The sequence below is a fragment of the Guyanagaster necrorhizus genome (genome assembly GCF_019112545.1).
Source record: "Guyanagaster necrorhizus MCA 3950 unplaced genomic scaffold BT62scaffold_2, whole genome shotgun sequence".
Taxonomy (NCBI): domain Eukaryota; kingdom Fungi; phylum Basidiomycota; class Agaricomycetes; order Agaricales; family Physalacriaceae; genus Guyanagaster; species Guyanagaster necrorhizus.
The window spans coordinates 2,243,192-2,260,723 of record NW_025064881.1 but is presented as its reverse complement, the minus strand read 5'-3'; the positions used below and the strand labels follow the sequence as shown (position 1 = coordinate 2,260,723).

The window sequence follows — 17,532 nt, the reverse complement described above, 5'->3', positions numbered from 1 at the left end:
GTTTCGTTACAGAATCCTGCCTCTGCCCACAGAATGAAATGCTGCCGTTATCGAAGATCACCCTGCCTAGGAGCGAGACCAACTTGGCGTTAGAAGCTGTCTCACGAACTGTTTGCATTACGAGCTGTATGATATGATTCCCTCATCTTCTTATTGATTCAATTTCATTTAAACAGTGATCCCCACTTCAGCAACAGGATTCTTTGCGTAAGCAGAGATGCTTATTTATACAGCAGACTCACGGACATTTTCAATTCTTCTTCCACATCTTAGGAATCAGTGGACTCTGGCATATCTTCTTTACTATCAGCATGACCTTCTGTGCGACGATTGAAAGGCCTTGCTTTCGGATTGCTGCTTTTTGCTGAACTGGAAACAGGGGCCGATGAGACTTGCACATAGATACCGTTATCTAAGGCAGCAAATCTTCTTAATGCTCATGTGGTATGAGCCATACTGCACAGGGACTCGTTTGCAATTGAATATCTATTCTAGGTCGCATCTTTTAGGACTGAGACGTCTATACAGGCTTTTTCTGATATGTACACCTGCCCATAACCTGATATCGGGCTCTCACGTTCCGAGTTCTGGATAACTCGTACTTATCTCCTTCCTTCTTATCTATTCACAAAAATCTATATGATCAATCCTTTTAATTTTGCAGATTCCCCGTTCTTTCTCTAGCCATGTCCCCCTTAGTCGACGCTCTGAATACGCTGCCTACGATGAACAACGTATCTCCCAGCTCCGCGTCCTCCGAAGACGAGAAAGCTTCCTTCAAGGACAAGAACGGTAAAGCCTCTGTCAAGGTCATGGATATTGGAGGCGTGTTCGAGGATGGACGTGCGATTGACATGGGCGAGGATGGTAAAGAACGACCAATTGGTCCGTGTTTTCGCCTTCTGAAACTATGTTTCTCGCGTTCTGAGGCTTGCACTTACAGTGTCTGCCGAAGACTGGTCGCTTCGTCTTATCTCGCTCGACGATGACCCAACTCTTCCCGTATGGACCTTTCGTCTATGGTTCTGCTCTATCGGCTTGTCGTGTTTTGGCGCCGTGTTAGGTCAGATATTTGTACGTAGCATGTCATTCGTCGTGACTTCTAATTACAAGACATCCACTTGATCAGTCATTCCGCCCCCAAACTGTCTACGTCTCCCAACTCTTCCTCCAAACAGCCGCTTTTGGTCTAGGCAAGCTTCTAGAAGAAATTCTCCCGGGGCCTAATAATCGCCTCCCCCTTCTGCGAACCTGGGACAGCGCCTTTTGGCGCTTTATCAACCCCGGCCCGTTCAATATCAAGGAGCACGTCGGCATCCTCATCATGTCGGCGGCCGCCACGCATGGTGCATTGGCTATCAGCATTTTCTCCGCTGATGATTTATTTTATGGATTCCAACCAAACCCTGCCATTGCTATCTTCACGCTGCTTGGAAGTCAGTTATTGGGCTATGGACTAGCTGGTATGTAATTGTATGACCCGATCATGCGATACAGCCTGACGATCATTGTAGGGATGATGCGCTCGTTTCTGGTATACCCCACCTATATCGTTTTCCCGAATTTGATCCCCACAATCCAAATGTTTGAAGTCCTGCATAGTCACACCAATAACTTCCTGCAGAAAAAAAGGATTAAATTTTTCTGGATATTGTTCATCGGCGCATGTGAGTATCATGTTTCAATCGAAACCTTGATCTAATATTTAATGATATGTACTAGTTATCTGGGAATGGTTCCCAGAATACATTGCTCCTCTGCTTACCGGTGTCTCTATCATGTGTCTTGCTCGTCGGGATAGCGCCTGGGTAACTCGTATCTTTGGTGGCGCCGCTGGTAATGAAGGTCTCGGGCTTTTCTCGCTTTGTTTTGACTGGAACTACGTCGGTTCTGGCGGATCCGCCTACGGCGCTCTGTTTCAACCTTTGTCGACCCAGCTGTCTTTGTTCGGTGGTGTACTGATTTGCATGTACGTGGAATTGCATTTGGAATATCCAGATCGGAAACTCACCTTCGCTAGATTGAGCTTCGTTGGTGTGTACGCAAAAAACGTGTGGAATTCCAAGAGTTTCCCCTTCCTCACTCAGGTCGGCTTCGTCATCTGCTTGTATACCCTTTCAGTAATTCATTAGTTCTCCAGTTGCTCTATTTTGAAAACGGCACAGAATATGACCAAACTCTTATCCTGGACGCAGACTACTCGATCAACGCCACAAAGCTTGAGGCAGTTGGCCTTCCCTTTATGGCCGGTACACAAGTCGTATCCAAGATTGGTGCAAGCTTGTCGTTTGGAGCCACTGTTACACATATGATTCTTTGGAATGGTAAGCAAGTGTGGGATACTATTAAGATCGCTCGGGCCAATAAAATTGATGATGGTGAGCCTTGATTTATAACTACCGGGACATGGATCAAATCGTCGCTGTAGCTCATTATGAAAAAATGAAAGTTTATGAGGAGGTTCCGATGTGGTGGTATGCTGGAATGTTTATGTCGTCTATAGCCATGGCACTCGCTACGAATTACACAGGCGAGGCGCTGTTGCCTTGGTGCGATCCCGACCTCCTTGTGCCCGCAAGAGTTACTTAGGGGACCCTGTAGGTGGGCCTTCTTCATTTCCGTAGGCTTTGCTGCATTTTTCTTGCCCATTATATCGACGTTATATGCCGTTTTATGGTGGGTACTTCAATCATGGTCTGTATCTTTCCATTTCTGATCGACACGTAGTTACGTTCCGGGGACCGAAGACATTGCTAGAGTATGTGGTTCATTTTTTCGACTTGTCTGGGTGCTTAAAATGTTGGATAGATGCTTGGTGCAGCATTAGTGCCTGGAAAGCCTCACGTATGGTGTTCTATTGTTTCTTTCCACCTGGCTGATTGAGCCATCCATGACTAGGCGAACATGTACTTCACGATGGTGAACATCTTTGTGCAATGTCCCTAACTAGGAGTACTGATGCACTTATTATCAGTACGCCTACAATTCAACCGAACAGGGTCGCTCAATGACAAGGGACCTGAAGATGGGACAATACACGAAGCTCCCTCCCAGAGTAACGTTTACTATGTAGGCTTTTGCTCCGATTTTTGATCTTCTATTCAACGGGCTCTAGGCAATGCGGTGGGGCGATCATCGGCGCCATTCTCAACTACATCATCATGAAAGTTGTCATTAACGCTAATCGTGAAATCCTCCTCAGTGTACAGGGTACCAATGTATGGTCAGGAGCGTCTATTCAATCTTTTAACAGGTTTTTTGCCGCACTTTTCTTCTTATGACATTCTTCAACACATTTTATCCATCTCAGTGATGCAATTACATGGGGTGGCCTCGCAAAATACCTGTACCAACCTTCTGGACGATATGGCATGATCCCGATGTCAATACTCATTGGTCTTGTCGTTCCCATCCCTTTCTGGCTTCTACACAAGAAGTATCCCAAGTTTCACTTCGATAGTGTTATTACGCCGATGATCTGCAGCGAAATTGGCGCTCTTTCGGGAGGAATCAACTCCGCCATCTTTAACACATTCTTGCTGTGCATGTTTAGTCAATTCTACATGAGAAGGTACCACCCAAGATGGTTCAGGAAATACAACTTCTTGTAAGATTTTGATTTATTATAGAACTTTGATCTTGTACAAGCTGACACTCAACTTTAGGATGTCAGCTGCTCTGGATGGTGGAACAGAAGTCATGGTATTCGTCTACAGTTTCGCGGTAAGTCAAAAACTATGCTTGACCTTATCAAAGGTTTTCTGATTTCCCGTAGGTTGGAGGTGCCGGGGGCCGTGTCGTCAATTTCCCTAATTGGGCACTTAATCCTGCCGGAAATCCCGACTATTGTAAGAGGCTGACTTAGTTGTTTCTGAAAGAGCACAATCCATGCGGTTAGGATATAACGGGTAGTAGTAACATTACCCAAAACTCGTCTATAAAACTGAACCCTTTTGTACTGTATTTCGCGTCTCCACTCTATTACTCTCAGGTGAGAGTGACACTGAGAAATATACTTCTTGTTCTCGTCAATCCCTAATCCTCAGGTCTCCGATTCATCCGTATAGCGGCTACGAGATAGAGAATTGCCCGAAATGTTCTTAGTTTCCAACCTCGATGCCGACAGGTGCACAGCCATAGATGGTAGGAAATGATAGGGCATGTTTAATTGTGGAAGGTGGCCAATTCTAATTATGATCCAAAATTATGTTCGGAAAGTGAATCTGGGTTGTCTATAAAGTGCGACTGCGAGCCTGGTTCAAGAGGGTTGACAATGAGATTAGAATCGCGCGGAATCGCGCGTGTGGGAGTAGAAGGGGGCACGATTGTCGACAAGCTTGTTGTTGGTGTAATTCTCTCTTTGTCCATGGAGCTGGACGAGGTACCTGACGACGACGCACTGTTGCGAGGTAAAGGGAAGTCGATTTTGGGCTCTTGAAGGGCATGAAAGTCAGTGAGAGCCTTGGAAAGATCATCAAGCTGAACACGTCGGTCAAAACAGCAACAGATAGAACTAAAGATGCCTCACTTTGTTCATGACTTCCAAGATTCCCTCTTTTCTGCCTTCGAACTGATGAGAAAGTTTGGCGAATTCTGCTGCTCGCTCTCTGTTTTGCTTCTCCTCGTCGGCCTCTGGGCTGACATCAACACGTTCGTACTCTCCAACCTCTGCTGCATCATCAACATCATTCTTCTCCTTGTCTTCCTTTCCCTCCCACGTAGCATCTTTGTTTGCTCTGCTTTTCCCCTTTCCTTGGTTTCCCTGCTTCGTCCCAATAACCTCCATCCCGAGATGCAGCGCAGCTATCTCACTTTGTAGTTCCAACACCTTGGACAAATGCGACCATAGCAGTTCGTCCGTTTTGGGATCATAGTATGGGATTCGCATGTCAAGATGAAACGGTGGATCAGCAGGTACGACCTGGCCAACTACAGATCCATCATATGGGTCACGAAGAGATTCTGTGTGTCTCGATGGTACATTGAAATAATTGCTTTTTGCAGCTGCTTCAGCTTGCTCGACATATTCCCCATGAATGTCAGCGAGAATGGCATCATGTGGTGTGTGTAATTTTGAGGTCAAGGAACGTACTGGGCCTGGGGGAACTTCTATCGGCGGCGGAGGTTCATCAAACAAATTACTTTCCTGCGATGGATTTCTGAACCAGGATCCCAGCATTGCGAATACGTGATGAACAGGGTCGAATTCGGAAAACGCTTCGGGGTTGCATGTAGACCGGTCACGTGGAAAATCTTATCTACCCTGACCCCGGCGCATATCTCTGCGAACATGAACATGTCGTCGCACGGCAAGAAATTGGTGCATAGTCGAATTGCTCTTCCTAGACGGCGGCTAATCACGCCTCTTGCTCGTGTTTCACTCCTTCTCCTTGCTCTGGTCTTTTCTGCCCTACTTTTTGTTGGGATTTTGCTGGAAAGTTCTAGAAAGGGCAATCCGGCATCATGCCGAGAGTTGATGAGTAAGCCCGAGAGAAAGAGAAAGTTGTAGTAAATTCTAGATACAAGCCTGGAGAGTATAAATACGAGCTCTGTAGGAGCTGCAGAATAAGGAGTTCATACCATCTGGCCTTACCAGCCTGGAGTCTACCCTGCGCAACACCGAGGATTTCCAACACTTTTCTTCGGCGATTTCAGCAATCCTGCTGACTTGACGACATACGCGATATGCTCCCACGGAAGCAACATCTACACCGTCGATGCTATTAATTCACGGACATCTTGTGTACTTGTCACTGATTCTTTCATATCCGACATGGGAGATCTTGGTGGGTTGGGCCACATGCGCGTCTGTGTCATTCTAATGGTGAAATGCATTAGACTCTATACAGCGGAGAAGGAAGTCGACGGCACCTCTACATGTCAGATATATCCCTGATGGAGCTATTGTTGTGCCAGGAATTAGTGGTATGCAACATCTCATACTCTTCTTCTGAAACCACGTCATATATAGTTTGCGTGTAGACTCTCATGCCCACATTATGCACTATGGTTTATATCGTCAGATACCTCTCGAAATGGGAAGAAATATATCCGAGATGGTCTCTTTTGTCGAGAATTATATCATATCTAACTCAGATATCTACAGCAATGTATCGAAGGTCATTGAGGGCTGGGGATGGGATCACACTGCCTGGCCAGAGTCAAGGTTTCCAACTGCAGTACGTGAACCTTGCTTGTACCGTTTGTAACAGTTCATCAAATAACACAGGCTGATCTCGATGCCAGTGCAGTCATTCGTGGGCGTTCTGTGATGTTGCGCAGCAAGGACGGGCATGGTACCTGGGTCTCTGGTCGTGTCCTACAAGACACCCGTCCCCTCCTACGTACCGTAGAAGGGGGAGTAATTGTTCGTGACAAGAAAGGGCAACCAATCGGCAAGAACTTTAGATGGTTTTTACTGGATGTCACATTGACAGCGCACCTCATAGGTGTATTCCTCGACAATGCTCAAGACTTGTTGCCAGTTCCAGTTCCAACTGAAGAGGATTATGAGCAGCGATTTTCGACTACCGTACGAAATGCTTTTGCCAACGGGCTCACGTCCATCCATGATGCCAAGCTGGACTTCCCGCAACTGGACTTTTTCAAGAGGTATCTACCTGTGATGGATGGTGAACTTAATATTTACCTCACTCTAGAAAAGCAGCGGCCGGGAAGTTGCCAGTACGCACAGCGTGACCTGTAAATTTCTTTTTTGCTGAATTTATTCAACCTAGATTCGTTTGTACGGAATGACGAACTATGACGAAGGTGAAAAATACTGGGGTAACATCACCAAGCCACAAATGCTATCCGATGACCACAGATTCAGTGCTCGCAGTGTGAAGATCGTAGGAGATGGTGTGTGCGTCGTACTGTTTCTGTCAAAACCCATATCATTTACACGAATTGAAAGGTTCCATGAGAACGGGAGGAGCAGCGGTAGATACATTCTCATTCATTCATGGTCTGCTCTAATCATTTCAGCTATATGAACCCTACACTGACAATCCGAACACAAACGGCTTCATGCGCGTGTCTGAGGCAACGATTAACAGAGTCATTCCGCTCTTCCTCCGCGATGGCTGGCAGGTTGTGAGTATCGATTCCCCGTGTTAAGCACGCAATATCATCTGTTGCACAGAATGTTCACGCGATCGGAGATCGCGCCAATGGTATCGTCCTGGGTGCTTTAGAGTCCGCCTTTGAGGACGTTGATGTTGTCACAATGCGGCCACGTCTTGAGCACGCTCAAATCATGACGAAGGCTGATATCAAACGTGCGGGAAAAATTGGGGGTAGGCTAATCTACCCTGTAACGACGATTTCTGGCCTTATGCTTTGCAGTTATTGCCAGTGTACAGCCCACCCACGTCATTGATGATATGTGGTATGCGGAGGAACGCATCGTGAGTTGTCTTTGCTGCAGTAACACCTTCTGAGCACACTGAAATGTTTTCGGCCTTTATTTCGTAGGGTCCGCTGCGCATCAAAGGACTGTATGCCTTCCGCAGCTTGCTCAATAGCGGAGCTAGAATTACACTTGGATCCGACTTTCCTGTTGAGACGATGAATCCCCTTGCCGGGTTCTACGCTGCAATCACAAGAGTGTCACTGGATGGGAGGTCACCCCACGGTCCAGGAGGATGGTAAGTCTAATGTCGTTTCCATTTGTACCTCATAATTCAGACTCATACAGGTTTCCCGAACAACGATTAACGCGTCTTGAAGCATTGCGTGGTAAGTCCGCATTTTTACGTGCTGCTGAATACTAAGCACCGTATTTTGAGGCATGACCATCGACCCGGCTTATGCGTCATTTACCGAATCAGTTCTTGGCTCACTAGAACCTGGGAAAAGGGCGGACTTCGTCGTCCTGTCACAGAACATCATGACGGTCCCAGTGACCGAAATCATGAACACGAAGTTCCTTGCGACCGTCATCGATGGTATTGCTGTCCATGGAAAAATTTAATTTTGCTCAACATGTAGAGACTGCGATATATGGAATCCTGCTTTTGTATAAAAGGCCTACTTTGGAAAACCTGAGGCTACCACATCAGGTACTGTATAATGGAGGTGTAGAAACATTCAACAATAGGCGTTATCTCAGTGTGTTTCTTCATCCTATGTAAAACAAACATGTTCGGTAACAAAAATCAACCCTACGCAATAGATATTTCCGCTGTTGGCCTTCCATTGAGGAGGATACCCATCTCCTCTGGTCGCAATTTGAGTAATTATAGACGAGATATAATTGTTGGGATACCGTCATATGGCACATCTACTGCCCCGTTGGTTGAATCCTGGACAATACTAGGTGCGAGTGACCTTTGTAGCCATTTGCATGGGAATATGTTCCACTTGCATCATCTGTCTCAGTACCACCGGTAATGACCACTGAACTAGCGTCAGAGGCCTTCAGCGTGACAACCTCTGACTGTGACAGAAAGTATGCCGTCGTACGATGTACACGTCGATTTAGTTCTATTACGAGTAATATAGAATCATCATTTATCGGGGCTTACTTATCTGCCCATCCTCCAGTAATAGGCAATAATCTCCACAGGATTGAGAAGGGCTTCAACTTCAGCATGCGTTAAATAGATCCCGCTGCGCGCCTACATCGTGACGGAACACGGACACCTAGTACGTTCCACATGATAAAAAGAAAAATACTGTGTGAATACGAACACACTAACGCTGGAGTCCAGACTGGCTCGGATACAGAAACCGAAGCACCGTACCATCCACCTCTGATTCGCAATGTTTTATACCATTGGTGAACAGCTACCGTCGCTCTGCCAAGGCAATCTCTGACAGAAGCACCTGGATAGTATGCTGCGACATGTTCACATGCTGTTCGACAAGAATCTCACTGCGATTCATGCTTTCTATCGCCGGCATGAGAGCAGATCTGTCAGGTGATAATTTCCAGGCCTAGTTGTACACATAACACCTGGTTCGAGCGCTTGTTCCACATCTTATAATTGATTAATGAACGCTGATCTTGGTTTGGCTTCCCATTCGAACTCCAGGAATGAAAGTATGAGTTATCCAAATTGAAACTATAAGCAATCACCTACGGTCACATGTTAGTGCGTTGCAATGATGACTTGTTCTGGGATATACGTACTGGGAACAGCCTGTCCGGCAGAATTGACGTAGTGCGCCAAATCACTATTGCCGCAAAGCAACCCTCTCACGAACGCCTCAGCTACCACGTTGGCACCCTCTACTGATGTGTGAGTATGGTCGAGAGGGTAATATTCATCTACAACGGTCTCTCCGAGGGCTTCATATGCCTGCGCCACGTAAGTGTAGTGGTTTATGTACGTTGCTCCAGTGCGGGTGGCAGCCGTCTCCGCATATGCAACGAAGCGGGGAGGATCAGTAATGACTCCGTTGTCCCAATCGTTGTCAGGGGTTTGTGACGAGACTATGGGGATGGCGCCTCTGGCCTGGAGAGAGGAGACAGCATTCTGGATATAGTATGGGAAAGTGTGAATGACCAAGCTTTCGCCACTAGAAGGCAGCCCTTCGATGTGCTTCTCTAATTGAATGAGAAACTAATAACACTCACTCTGAGGTGGTCACTGTTGCCGTTGTATTGTAGCCGTCCCCTAAGAAAAACGAAGTTGTAACAATATGAAGTGATTGAGTACAAGGAGAAACAAACCATAAGCATCCTCACGTCCATTATCTACAGCACCGGATAATCCATCGTTATGTCCAAACTCGATCACGATGTAGTCACCGCTAGAGACAGTGTCGATGAATGTATCAAAACGCCCTTCGTCGGTATAGCTCCGTGCACTGCGACCAGCAATAGCTTTGTTCACGACCGCGACAGACAAATATTGGCCTAAATACTGACCCCAGCCTTTACATGGTCCATCGCGGTCAGGTAACAGCATCATTAACAATTTTTTAGAACTCACCGTCAGTTCCCGAGCCTCCACCACCTGAAAAGAATTAGTACATGGCGGAGACGGCCTATAAACGTGTACCTTCGGCCATGGTAGAATCGCCGGCCATGTAGACGGTAACTCCCAGCACGTACGTGGCAAAGCTAGGTAACAATAACAAAGGAGGAAAAAACATGATTGATTGCCTACATGAAACCCTTTCAGGCTCTCATATAAAGCGATTCTGATATGTCTTGGCACGGCAAGCGGGGTTTTCCATACAGCAACACATAAACTGCAGATAGATGAGGAAGGGTTCGAACACTGATTCTCAACGTACAGAATAATTTTCCGAGAACACATGCACAACCGATCAAAGGTGAGGCTTGTGATCTTCAGCGGATCAGCTGGCGACAAGTTGCGGTCCGTTAACGAATGCATGGGAGATCATGCTTTCAAGCAATCCTTAATGGTCTTGTGAGCGAGAAACAGACGAACGAGAATGGATTTCAACACCAAAGTCATACAGAAACGTATTTTTAGAGACAACCATCTGCCCGAGATACTTAACACGGTGCGAACAGAAAACGATGGCACTCACTCGGGACATCTTCTCCGGCGGAGTTGACACTATCGGCCAATGTACTATCGCCGCAAAGCAGACCTCTTACAAACGCTTCCGCCACAACTAACGCGCCCTTGGGACTTGTGTGCAAGTGGTCATTGGGGTAGTACGTCGTGACCTCAGTTTCTCCAAGAGCGTTGTACGCCTGGGCCACATAGTCATAATGATCAACATAAGGAATGCCCTTCCGTGTGCCAATGCTTTGGGCGTAGGTAACAAACCGTCCACCGGCGACAATAGAGTCACCGTCCCATATATTGTCGGGGGTCAAAGAGGAGATGATAGGAATACCCCCCTTGGCCTGGATCGCATCCACAGCGTTTTCGATGTAGTACGCAAAACTGTGGATGAGAATCTGGGCGCCACTGAAAGTGTTTTTATTTAGGATTATGCGGTAAAGTTTTCTATTTCGGATTTACCTCGACGTCGTGACAGTCGCTGTGATGTTGTAGCCATCGCCGATAGCGTCCTGTTTTCCATTGTCAACGGATCCAGCTGACGCATCGTTATGGCCGAACTCAATAATAACATAGTCTCCAGACTCCACTTCGTCAACAAGAGAATCGAAAAGGCCTTGTTCACTATACGATCGGGCGCTTTGGCCACCTACTGCTTTGTTGACCACAGAGACTGCGACAAATTGGCTAAGATATTGTCCCCAACCTGGTTGTGGGCTCATCAGTCTTGTGAAGACGCAATCCACGAGAAATATAATAACTAACCATCTGTTCCCGTTCCCGAGCCGGCGCCATTTTCGGCCATGGTAGAATCCCCAGCTAGGTAAACTGTTTGTGCAAGAGCACGGCCAGTAGCACACAACAGCGAGACGATAGGAAGCCAAGACATTGTTGGAAAACTTGAGATGGGGTACAGAGACGAAACTCTTAAGGTCTTTTAAGCCATTCGTTCTATATTCGCCTCACAATCCGCATTGTCACACTGGTTTTCCGAGAATCCTGAAAAGAATTGGGTGAAAGCAACCGGATCGAGACAATGTCCACAAGCAGTCAGAGTCTGATGACCTGCACGAGAATGTTACGCAGTTGCCCTGGTCCTAATCACACAAGACGGAGACGGAGAAATATAGTGGATTGTCGCGAGACAAACTTCTTAGCCCGACGGTCGTCTACTGCGAACCTGAACTTCGGAAAAAAGCAAGGCGAAAGTGACATGAGTACGGGCCGGGACATATTTTTTTCTACGAATTCTCATTCGTGCCATCTGAGTCAACAAAGTCCAGTGCTGCAAACCTTCCAAGAACTACCTGTACTGGCCAGCTGTCATCATGAGAGTCCGAGGTTTCGCTGGGGGTCTCAGTTTCTGGCTCTTCATCGGCCGCCGATGCTTCATCATCATATGAGTCGCCATTCCCAAGAATCCAGATGCCTTCTCCCTCCTTTCCAGCGCGAAGAACCTCATCTTCTTTCGTATCCGGAGGCCAGAATGCCCAAGGGATTCTGGTTTCTGCCAATGCTCTAAGAACTGGGATGTATTAAGATGTATATGCTTCTCTCAGAAAATTGCAACTTACTTGCGTTGCCAGCGCGGTTCACATCCATCCTCCCTGCTTTTGCTGTGACCCAACCTTTTTTGTCGGCATAAGCACTCATCACATCCATTGCAGTCCATTTAGTCGACCTTGCGACCACGCGCTTCTCACCATTGCGCCATGTCCGTTTATCTTTGGTTACGGGCAACTTGGAAACTGGGTGTTCCAGATGATATATTTCCTCGATAGGTAGGCGTTCGCCAACAAAATGTATGCAAGACGGTATTGATGAGATACGCGAGATGAGAAGAATGCCGGAAAGTACCTGCAAGATCCGTCAGGCAAGAAAGTTTCGTAGGGACCAACACTACCTGCAGTTCCATGGGGATAAAATTCGGCACGACAAGACCGGGACAATCTACAAGACGGACCTCCGGTGTCCAGAAGAGTGTTTGAAAATGTTTTGTCTATTATTAATAAGAAGATGAGGGTGGACGAAAATATATGCAGTGTACGATGAAGCTAACCTTCCCTGGTGTTTTGGATGCATGGACTTTCTGAGTGCCAAATAAAGCATTCAGAAGGGAGGATTTGCCCACGTTAGGCTGACCTGCATTTCAGAGATTACCATCACTGCAGTCATAAGTACGTGGAATAATTCTAACCAATCAAGCCGATCGTCAGGAATCGAGGTTCTAGCTCCGGAGAATCTTGCTCTTCTGAAATCTCACTTCGTGGAATAGCTGGACCACCAGTTAGCATTCCTGTTTTCCCTCCCCTTTCATTCTTGACCCCGGCCCAATCAATTTCTCGTTTGACCGACGGCCTCCAATCCTTCAACCATCGAGGATTTACTTTCACTCTTTCTGGAGGATCGAGCATCTCAGCATGAACCTCTTGCAAAATTTGCACGAGCCTCTGTCTGAAACCATCCGGAAGATGAGGATCGAATCTTTTTTGTCCCTGATGAACGGCGCTTGGATCCCTTGCTGCGTATGCCTCGACTTCCACTATGGGAACACCAGGATAGCAATCACGGAGATACCGTGTCCAAGCCTGTACACGCTCAGGACCTGTTATGTCCACCTTGGTTAGGACTAATATGTGTTTTCTATCTGAGAGATAGGCGGACAGAGAGGGCGGATAGTGAATAAGGGGACAGCGTGAGTCTAGGAGAACAAGGATGATGTCCGAAATTTCTGTTACTCGCCAACTGATAGAATCAGTGAAATCAGCCATACGGTGAATTTAGGGCTTGGTACATACAATTGACGCCAGACCTCTATATTTCGTTCGAAATAGGTCGTTGAACGGGGCATTGAGGTAGGAGGAGCCTGAATCTTTGGCTCCTCGTTGCCATCTTCCTCTCTCCAGTTTTCGGTGTTCTTCTGCCATCTCTCCACCATCGCATCAGTTTGGGTGAGCCATTTATTGAACAGACCCTCCTCGTTGCGTTCTACCTCTTCCTTGGACATATCGTAACGCCATTTCGGCCTTTTTGGACAGCTCAGAGTGTCCAACGGCGCTGGAAAGCGATACTCTTGTAAAGAGAGAATAGCCGAGCTAGTTGGAATTGGCCGAGGAAGCACGAGAGTAGCGGCAAGAAATTTCGCTTGTTCCAAGAATTCCGGAGGCAACTTGACAAACGTCGACTGTAGCTTTCTGGTTGTCTCGGAAGGTGGCAGTGAACGAACAAGATGCGACTTTTTGCGTTTCGTCGGGTTCTGTTTCGGAACACTATTGGAGTCTACATCACCGCGCTTTATTGCACGTTTCAACTGCTGCTCTTGTTTCTTTTGGCGTGTCGAGGTTGGCTTGCGTCGAGGCATGGAGGTAGTTCGGTCCGAGGAGGCAAAGGGTATGACGTCATAATACGAGATGGTTTACTTAATACACCTACCTACTCCCTCGAGGGTATCCAGTCAGTACATACTACCGGTACAGGATGAATAAAATACAAAAATAAGGCAACCATCGCTAATCTATAGTGTCCACAACGTGCGTGAATAAGTAAGTAGACAACTCCGAACCAAAATATTGTCATAGTTTATATCCAATGAGGACCCTACAAGTTCGGCAGGGTATTTGTAGGTCCTCAGCGGGTGCATGTTTTCGCGCTTCGAGCATAGCTTCGCGCATTCGCTCTTCTTCAATGAGTTCGGCTTTGGACAAGGGCTCCCGTGGTGGCAATGGCCATCCGATATTGTTAAGCGAACACCAAAGCGATATTCGTGCTTGCATATCACTACATGAAACTTGAGCGAACTCCGTGACATCAGTATATAAGAACTATACCTTTCATATCTTTCGACAAGGATTTCAAACTTCCGCCTGGTCTGCAGTTCCTCCCAGTCTTCGTCATCCTCCCAGCCGAAAGGCTTCAGTTCGTCTTTTCTATTCCTTAGTCGATCGTTTAGCTCCTCCCAGAGGGCCTCACGACATGCCAAGACTAACTGATAGGAACGGTACAAGTGCATTGCAAGCGACCGCTCACTGAGAGATGAGAATCGTTCTTCGGGAAACAGGGACGGTGGTATTGAAGCTACGGCCGTCGTTTCTGTTGATGAAGTGTCTAGCATGTAAGGGACGAATGGGGGCGGAGAGGGAATTCCAATAGGATCTGGATTCAGCGTCGTGATAGATGATACTGGGCGCGAGGTATTTGACAGAAAATCCACTTCTACCTTGGGTTGCTCAGACGACGTGGAGGAAATTGAATCAGACTTTTCACGACCATTCAAGCTAAATAGGGTAGAAACCGTAGTTGAGGAGTCGGGAGTGGATGACGTTACGCCGGCACCAGACGAAATAGTGGAAGAGAAGCTCATAGAAACCGGTCGCGCGCCTGGCGTTGGCGTAGCTGACGATACAGGTGTTCCCCCGGAAGACAGCCGGTAGACGGTTGAGACCCTGGGATCCAAAGTATCAGATCCTGGTTCATTGATAGTGTATGTCACTACTATTTGGGGAGGAAGAGGCTGGAGGGGCGGAACAGGTGGCATGGGGAAACTGATAACGGGCCCCAACGTAACGTGTCTGAAATAAGTTGCAAAGTAGCTTGGAAGGAGAGCTGAAATGGTTCAGTACATAACAAGTACAGGGTCGAAACGCGGAAGGCCGTTCTCACCTGATGGCTTCATGTTTATAAATCGATGTTCAAATACAGATTTATATAGAGATTCAAGGAGAGCGTGATCATGAGAGGGCATTTCTTGAATGGGGGTATCTGGGGGTGAGGGGTATCTTCGCTGGGAACCATCAGGAAAATGAACAGAAGTTGATCGCCTTGGCCGAGCGCGGAGCGGAGCGGTGAACCATCGTGGAAGGTATGGGAACACAAGGTCTACCAGGAGGATGAGATCTACATTGATTGACGCGCATGCCACTCACCATCCTCCAGGATTTCAACACAGCCTCCAGGTCGTAAAATACGGTTAATTTCCTGTTGGAGAAGAACGGAAAGAACGATGAGCATTGAAAGCCGGTCAGCCCTACGAGTCTAAAGCAAGCTTACATCAAATAATACGTTCCACTGGGTCATTGCTGTCAGTCGGGGATGTAGGAAGGCGTTAGATACGACACACCTTGTTTTCGGGGACGCCTCGTGCAATAGATTGTATATGTACATGGTCAAATTCGTCATCATCGAAAGGAAGTTTAGTCGTCAGACTGTGTATGAATAATAAATTTTAGCAAATGGAACAGCAGATGACGACTCACAAGTTGCCGTGAACCCAGGTTATTCGTTCTGCTAATGATGGATCCAGTAACTTGAGGGATATTTGGATGTTAACGAGGTCGAATCCAACCTGTGCGGCATTTGGCAAGCATCGTTTACTATAACGTTGGACACGCACAAATTCACATTTTGGCCACTCCTTTGCCGCGTCAACGACCCATGTTCCCGTCTAGAGCGTGTCAGAGAAATTTTGACCGAGGCATAAGAAATTGCCCCGCACCCCACAGCCAAGGTCCAGTGATCGCTCTGGCAGTGGCTCTTTATCGCTAAAGTTGACAAGGGACACCGAGCCACCCCTCAGGTGCTTCACAAAACGATTATCAAGAGATTCACTGAGGAAATTTACAGTTAGACAATGGCAACCCAATAGAGCGGAACGAACAGTTCCAATACATGCCGGTCGTAACACAATGGATACGGTGCCTTCTCGTTGTCGAACGAATGATATTTTGAACCGAACTTTATCGTGAAAGAACTTTCTTTTAGCCTGGGGTGTCGCTTTCCATCGCCCGTGGAGACTCTACCACCTGCAGAATGCGGTCGAGGTGAAGAAGCCGGAGGCGCTAGCGTGGCCGTCGTCGACGCTAGGGATTGCATTCGTGAGTGAAGCCTACAGACGGGTCCTTCGACTACTGCAATGACAACGGTGGAAGAAATGAAGGAAGATCAGTTGGGACTCATGTTCCGTAACGGGAGCCTGAGTGATCGGGGCAAGGCAAGCTTGAAATGATGAACAGAACTTTGATCAGGTCAAAATTCGATGTCAAGGGATTATATTATTATTACGATACAGATTTTTCAGCGGGACTGGCACCTTATTAATTAAATTAATATTACTATGACACGACCTCCAGTTTCCCTGCGAACACACGAGCTAAGCAGATACGAAAGTTGAAGGATCCTGAAACTCAAACACGGCGCCCATCTGTGTGAGCATTGTGTGAGAACAAATAAAGGCTGTGACGGCCAAGCCATAGTCCGAGGGTGGTCTGGGATGTGAGTACCTGGCCGCAAGTACGATGGCCGGAGTCGGTCGACAACAACATTCGACCAAGGTTTCCGCCTGGATCTCAGCAGCTATGACAACTCCGCTCCAATCCTGGATTGAAATCCTACCGCAGCCCTTGGTGAAGAGAACCACTACGCCAGTGTTGTTGATAGCCCTCCGAGTGACAACGAACACGTCATGGGTACGCGAACACCAATACTAGTGGTGCTAGAAGGGCGGTTATTTCCACCTTCCAACATGATCTGGAGCGATGATGCCCATGTTGAAACTTGTCATATGTCGCTAGTTGGCTGTGAGAAGTGCTTGCCATCTTTCTGACAATCTGGACCCATCAGAATCCGATGTGGCACCCTTTACCAGTTCGTACAGTGGTACTTCGTTTTATTGACAGAGTTGGTATCAATACAATAGGACGTAAATCGAGCAGACAACATGCGTACTTCATGATGATGCTTTCACTCTCACTTCGGCGAGAGTGGCTTAGAAATTAAATATAATACGAGGGAGTAGAGGATGTCTCTGGACTTGGCTCATTATAATGTGTTTGACATCTTCAAACGCAAACCTTACCTCGATCATCTGAGGAACTCCAAGTAGCGGGAGCCATGCGTTGAACACCGGCAGCGAAGTAAAAATGTTCAACGACGAAGCCTATTCTGTACATGTCGCTGATGAAACAAGTCAAAAGCCCAAGTGGAGCACTAACTGGCACCGTCGTTTTAGTATCCGAGAGAAATAGAAAGACTCTGGAATCGACTTCTT

At 47.1% G+C, this 17,532-nt stretch overlaps 7 protein-coding genes across 7 annotated transcripts; 2 read left to right on the top strand and 5 right to left on the bottom strand.

Moving 5' to 3' along the window:
* Positions 1–725: 725 nt before the first annotated feature.
* BT62DRAFT_881913 (OPT oligopeptide transporter) lies at positions 726–3,865 on the top strand (the record flags this gene model as incomplete). The annotated part of the gene is made up of 17 exons (XM_043182687.1): positions 726–885; positions 944–1,074; positions 1,130–1,463; positions 1,515–1,667; positions 1,723–1,969; positions 2,021–2,087; positions 2,141–2,378; positions 2,429–2,549; positions 2,602–2,676; positions 2,728–2,758; positions 2,809–2,844; positions 2,899–2,919; positions 2,975–3,069; positions 3,116–3,253; positions 3,311–3,607; positions 3,666–3,723; positions 3,776–3,865. 17 exons carry the CDS (start codon positions 726–728, stop codon positions 3,863–3,865), a joined length of 2,292 nt encoding a protein of 763 aa, XP_043045806.1.
* Positions 3,861–5,199, bottom strand: BT62DRAFT_926517 (uncharacterized protein). The gene is made up of 2 exons (XM_043185055.1): positions 4,529–5,199; positions 3,861–4,479 (listed from the first exon to the last, which is right to left on the bottom strand). Exons 1-2 carry the CDS (start codon positions 5,177–5,179, stop codon positions 4,192–4,194), a joined length of 939 nt encoding a protein of 312 aa, XP_043045805.1. The 5' UTR covers positions 5,180–5,199; the 3' UTR covers positions 3,861–4,191.
* A 264-nt stretch (positions 5,200–5,463) lies between these two features.
* Positions 5,464–7,975, top strand: BT62DRAFT_1000049 (amidohydrolase 3; the record flags this gene model as incomplete). Its single annotated transcript, XM_043176605.1, has 14 exons — positions 5,464–5,480; positions 5,656–5,786; positions 5,839–5,925; positions 5,983–6,179; positions 6,230–6,612; positions 6,660–6,684; positions 6,738–6,861; positions 6,917–6,942; positions 6,988–7,095; positions 7,145–7,298; positions 7,348–7,409; positions 7,477–7,649; positions 7,700–7,740; positions 7,791–7,975. 14 exons carry the CDS (start codon positions 5,464–5,466, stop codon positions 7,973–7,975), a joined length of 1,713 nt encoding a protein of 570 aa, XP_043045804.1.
* A 936-nt stretch (positions 7,976–8,911) lies between these two features.
* BT62DRAFT_926513 (rhamnogalacturonan acetylesterase) lies at positions 8,912–10,119 on the bottom strand. The gene is made up of 6 exons (XM_043185054.1): positions 10,011–10,119; positions 9,942–9,965; positions 9,680–9,883; positions 9,584–9,623; positions 9,137–9,525; positions 8,912–9,082 (listed from the first exon to the last, which is right to left on the bottom strand). The coding sequence occupies exons 1-6, from the start codon at positions 10,102–10,104 to the stop codon at positions 9,069–9,071; spliced, it is 765 nt and encodes a 254-aa protein (XP_043045803.1). The 5' UTR covers positions 10,105–10,119; the 3' UTR covers positions 8,912–9,068.
* On the bottom strand, positions 9,986–11,588 carry BT62DRAFT_296613 (rhamnogalacturonan acetylesterase). The gene is made up of 5 exons (XM_043180398.1): positions 11,256–11,588; positions 10,953–11,196; positions 10,510–10,898; positions 10,249–10,461; positions 9,986–10,203 (listed from the first exon to the last, which is right to left on the bottom strand). The coding sequence occupies exons 1-4, from the start codon at positions 11,377–11,379 to the stop codon at positions 10,448–10,450; spliced, it is 771 nt and encodes a 256-aa protein (XP_043045802.1). The 5' UTR covers positions 11,380–11,588; the 3' UTR covers positions 9,986–10,203; positions 10,249–10,447.
* BT62DRAFT_990565 (P-loop containing nucleoside triphosphate hydrolase protein) lies at positions 11,454–13,873 on the bottom strand. The gene is made up of 6 exons (XM_043190238.1): positions 13,289–13,873; positions 12,688–13,235; positions 12,550–12,632; positions 12,394–12,489; positions 12,065–12,347; positions 11,454–12,015 (listed from the first exon to the last, which is right to left on the bottom strand). Exons 1-6 carry the CDS (start codon positions 13,849–13,851, stop codon positions 11,732–11,734), a joined length of 1,857 nt encoding a protein of 618 aa, XP_043045801.1. The 5' UTR covers positions 13,852–13,873; the 3' UTR covers positions 11,454–11,731.
* BT62DRAFT_1071455 (uncharacterized protein) lies at positions 13,873–16,523 on the bottom strand. Its single transcript, XM_043178758.1, has 9 exons — positions 16,144–16,523; positions 15,982–16,093; positions 15,743–15,930; positions 15,607–15,691; positions 15,537–15,554; positions 15,413–15,464; positions 15,150–15,365; positions 14,318–15,092; positions 13,873–14,267 (listed from the first exon to the last, which is right to left on the bottom strand). Exons 1-9 carry the CDS (start codon positions 16,356–16,358, stop codon positions 14,063–14,065), a joined length of 1,866 nt encoding a protein of 621 aa, XP_043045800.1. The 5' UTR covers positions 16,359–16,523; the 3' UTR covers positions 13,873–14,062.
* Positions 16,524–17,532: the final 1,009 nt, after the last annotated feature.

Bases quoted from the DNA above. Each gene is read 5' to 3' on its own strand.
- BT62DRAFT_926517 (XM_043185055.1), bottom strand. From the start codon at position 5,179: ATGCTGGGATCCTGGTTCAGAAATCCATCGCAGGAAAGTAATTTGTTT. The intron at 4,480-4,528 runs GTGAGGCATCTT...CGACGTGTTCAG, and splicing joins TCTTGGAAGTCATGAACAAA to CTTGATGATCTTTCCAAGGC.
- BT62DRAFT_926513 (XM_043185054.1), bottom strand. From the start codon at position 10,104: ATGTTTTTTCCTCCTTTGTTATTGTTACCTAGCTTTGCCACGTACGTG. The intron at 9,884-9,941 runs GTGAGTTCTAAA...GACCATGTAAAG, and splicing joins TGGAGGCTCGGGAACTGACG to GCTGGGGTCAGTATTTAGGC. The intron at 9,624-9,679 runs GTTTGTTTCTCC...CGTTTTTCTTAG, and splicing joins TGGACGTGAGGATGCTTATG to GGGACGGCTACAATACAACG.
- BT62DRAFT_296613 (XM_043180398.1), bottom strand. From the start codon at position 11,379: ATGTCTTGGCTTCCTATCGTCTCGCTGTTGTGTGCTACTGGCCGTGCT. The intron at 11,197-11,255 runs GTTAGTTATTAT...GCCCACAACCAG, and splicing joins CTCGGGAACGGGAACAGATG to GTTGGGGACAATATCTTAGC. The intron at 10,899-10,952 runs GTAAATCCGAAA...AAACACTTTCAG, and splicing joins GCGACTGTCACGACGTCGAG to TGGCGCCCAGATTCTCATCC.
- BT62DRAFT_990565 (XM_043190238.1), bottom strand. From the start codon at position 13,851: ATGCCTCGACGCAAGCCAACCTCGACACGCCAAAAGAAACAAGAGCAG. The intron at 12,633-12,687 runs GTTAGAATTATT...TCTGAAATGCAG, and splicing joins CCTGACGATCGGCTTGATTG to GTCAGCCTAACGTGGGCAAA. The intron at 12,490-12,549 runs GTTAGCTTCATC...TATTAATAATAG, and splicing joins CATCCAAAACACCAGGGAAG to ACAAAACATTTTCAAACACT.
- BT62DRAFT_1071455 (XM_043178758.1), bottom strand. From the start codon at position 16,358: ATGCAATCCCTAGCGTCGACGACGGCCACGCTAGCGCCTCCGGCTTCT. The intron at 15,366-15,412 runs GTGAGTGGCATG...TCCTCCTGGTAG, and splicing joins TGTTGAAATCCTGGAGGATG to ACCTTGTGTTCCCATACCTT. The intron at 15,093-15,149 runs GTGAGAACGGCC...GAACCATTTCAG, and splicing joins TATAAACATGAAGCCATCAG to CTCTCCTTCCAAGCTACTTT.